The following is a 1,897-nucleotide window of genomic DNA, read 5'->3' as shown; positions in this document are numbered from 1 at the left end:
CAAGGAAAAGCTTCACAGGTGTAAAGAATCAGGTATTAAATAAAATTTCTTCAATTCCTCAGATCATGGGATTCCTAGGCCAATGAAAATTCATAGATTTGCCTGGGGCTGGCCATGACATTTAGGTGTAATTTTGTGACTTAAGACAAAGAGAATGATTTTCTGAGTCATTAAATTACTTTTGTTTTCTTCATAATTATAGTGGAAAAATGCAATATTTGAAAGCACTTGCTCAGCCCTGCAGTTTGATGTCTTCATCATTATTCCCTCCAACAGCAGGGCCAGGAATCCAGCAAGCATCACTGAGCAGAACCATGAGCAGCAACTTCTCCCAACCGGCTCTGCTGCTTTGCTATGAGAATGTGACTGGGTCCTGTATTAAGACTCCCTACTCTGCTGGCTCCCAGGTGGTGCTATATGCAGCCTTTGGCTCTGGGGCCGTGCTGGCTGTCCTTGGAAACCTCCTGGTGATGATCTCAGTCCTCCATTTCAGGCAGCTGCACTCTCCGGGCAATTTCCTTGTCATCTATCTGGCCTGCATTGACTTCTTGGTGGAAGTCACTGTGATGCCCTTCAGCATGGTCAGGTCCGTGGAGAGCTGCTGGTACTTTGGAGCTACATTTTGTATCCTTCACAGCTGCTGTGATGCAGCATTTTGCTACTCTTCTCTCTTCCATCTGTGCTTCATCTCCGTGGACAGGTACATGGCTGTTACTGATCCCCTGGCCTACCCCACCAAGTTCACGGTGTCTGTGTCAGGCATTTGCATCGGTGTCTCCTGGATTCTGCCCATGATGTACTTTGGTACCATGCTCTACACAGGTGTCAATGACGATGGGATGGAAAGTTTAGTGAGTGCTCTCAACTGTGCAGGTGGCTGTCAAATAGTTGTCAATCAAGATTGGGTTTTGATAGATTTTCTGTTATTCTTCATACATGCCCTTGTTATGGTAATTCTTTATAGTAAAATTTTTTTGGTAGCCAAACAGCAAGCTGTAAAAATTGAAAGTACTCTGGGTACTTCTTCAGAATCATCCTCAGAGAGTTACAAAGCCCAAGTAGCCAAGAGGGAGAGAAAAGCAGCCAAAACCCTGGGAGTCACTGTGGTCACATTTACTATCTCCTGGTTACCATATACAATTGAGAGATTAATTGATGCTTTTATGGGGTTCATCACCCCTGCCTATATATATGAGATTTGCTGTTGGTGTGCATATTATAACTCAGCTATGAATCCCTTGATTTATATTTTATTTTATCCTTGGTTTAGGAAAGCTATAAAAGTTATTTTAAGTGTGGAAATATTAAAGGATAGTTCATCAACAATGAGTTTATTTTCAGAATAAGTGTGAGCACTACATTAAGCAAGTAAAGAATATTTTCAGAATTATGAATTTATAATGAACTTAAATATCAGACAAATACAACCTTTCTAAATTGGAGAAAGAGCATGAATTAGCCTGAACCAAAGTTCTGGGTAAGTTAAAACATGCAGTTATTGTAAAGATATTTACTACACTAAGAGTAAAGTATATAGCAACTTACACGTCACTTGTGTCAATGTTTTGTACATGTACTTGCCTTGTGCACTTGTTTATTCCAATTTGCTGATTTCTAATTCTCATTTTTGAATGTGATGTCTCTTATGTTCTTTTCTTTTATGCCTACCTGTAGTTTCCCTGGAAATGTTCTTTCTTTCTCTGTCGTTAGGGATACTGTGTTCGTTTGCCAGGGCTTGTAACCAAGTGGCACAGGCTGGGTGGCTCCAACCACAGACTCGTATTCTCATAATTCTAGAACCTAGAAGACCAGGATGAAGGTTTCCTGGCATTGGTGTCGTTGGAGGGATGCTCTTCTTGGCCAGCAGATGGCTCTTTTTTCACAGGTCCTTCCTGTT

The 1,897-nt window shown here is 41.2% G+C and overlaps 1 protein-coding gene across 1 annotated transcript; it reads left to right on the top strand.

The window, feature by feature from the left end:
* The first annotated feature begins 314 nt into the window (after positions 1 to 314).
* LOC101708991 (trace amine-associated receptor 8a) lies at positions 315 to 1,413 on the top strand. The gene has a single exon (XM_004846002.4). It carries the CDS (start codon positions 315 to 317, stop codon positions 1,344 to 1,346), a length of 1,032 nt encoding a protein of 343 aa, XP_004846059.2. The 3' UTR covers positions 1,347 to 1,413.
* Positions 1,414 to 1,897: the final 484 nt, after the last annotated feature.

The sequence above is a fragment of the Heterocephalus glaber genome, unplaced genomic scaffold, assembly GCF_053883595.1.
Source record: "Heterocephalus glaber isolate CG9 unplaced genomic scaffold, H.glaber_assembly_v1.0 deba00001523, whole genome shotgun sequence".
NCBI lineage: Eukaryota > Metazoa > Chordata > Mammalia > Rodentia > Bathyergidae > Heterocephalus > Heterocephalus glaber.
Note: the sequence above shows the minus strand (reverse complement) of the source record. Positions and strands in the feature narration are given on the sequence as shown.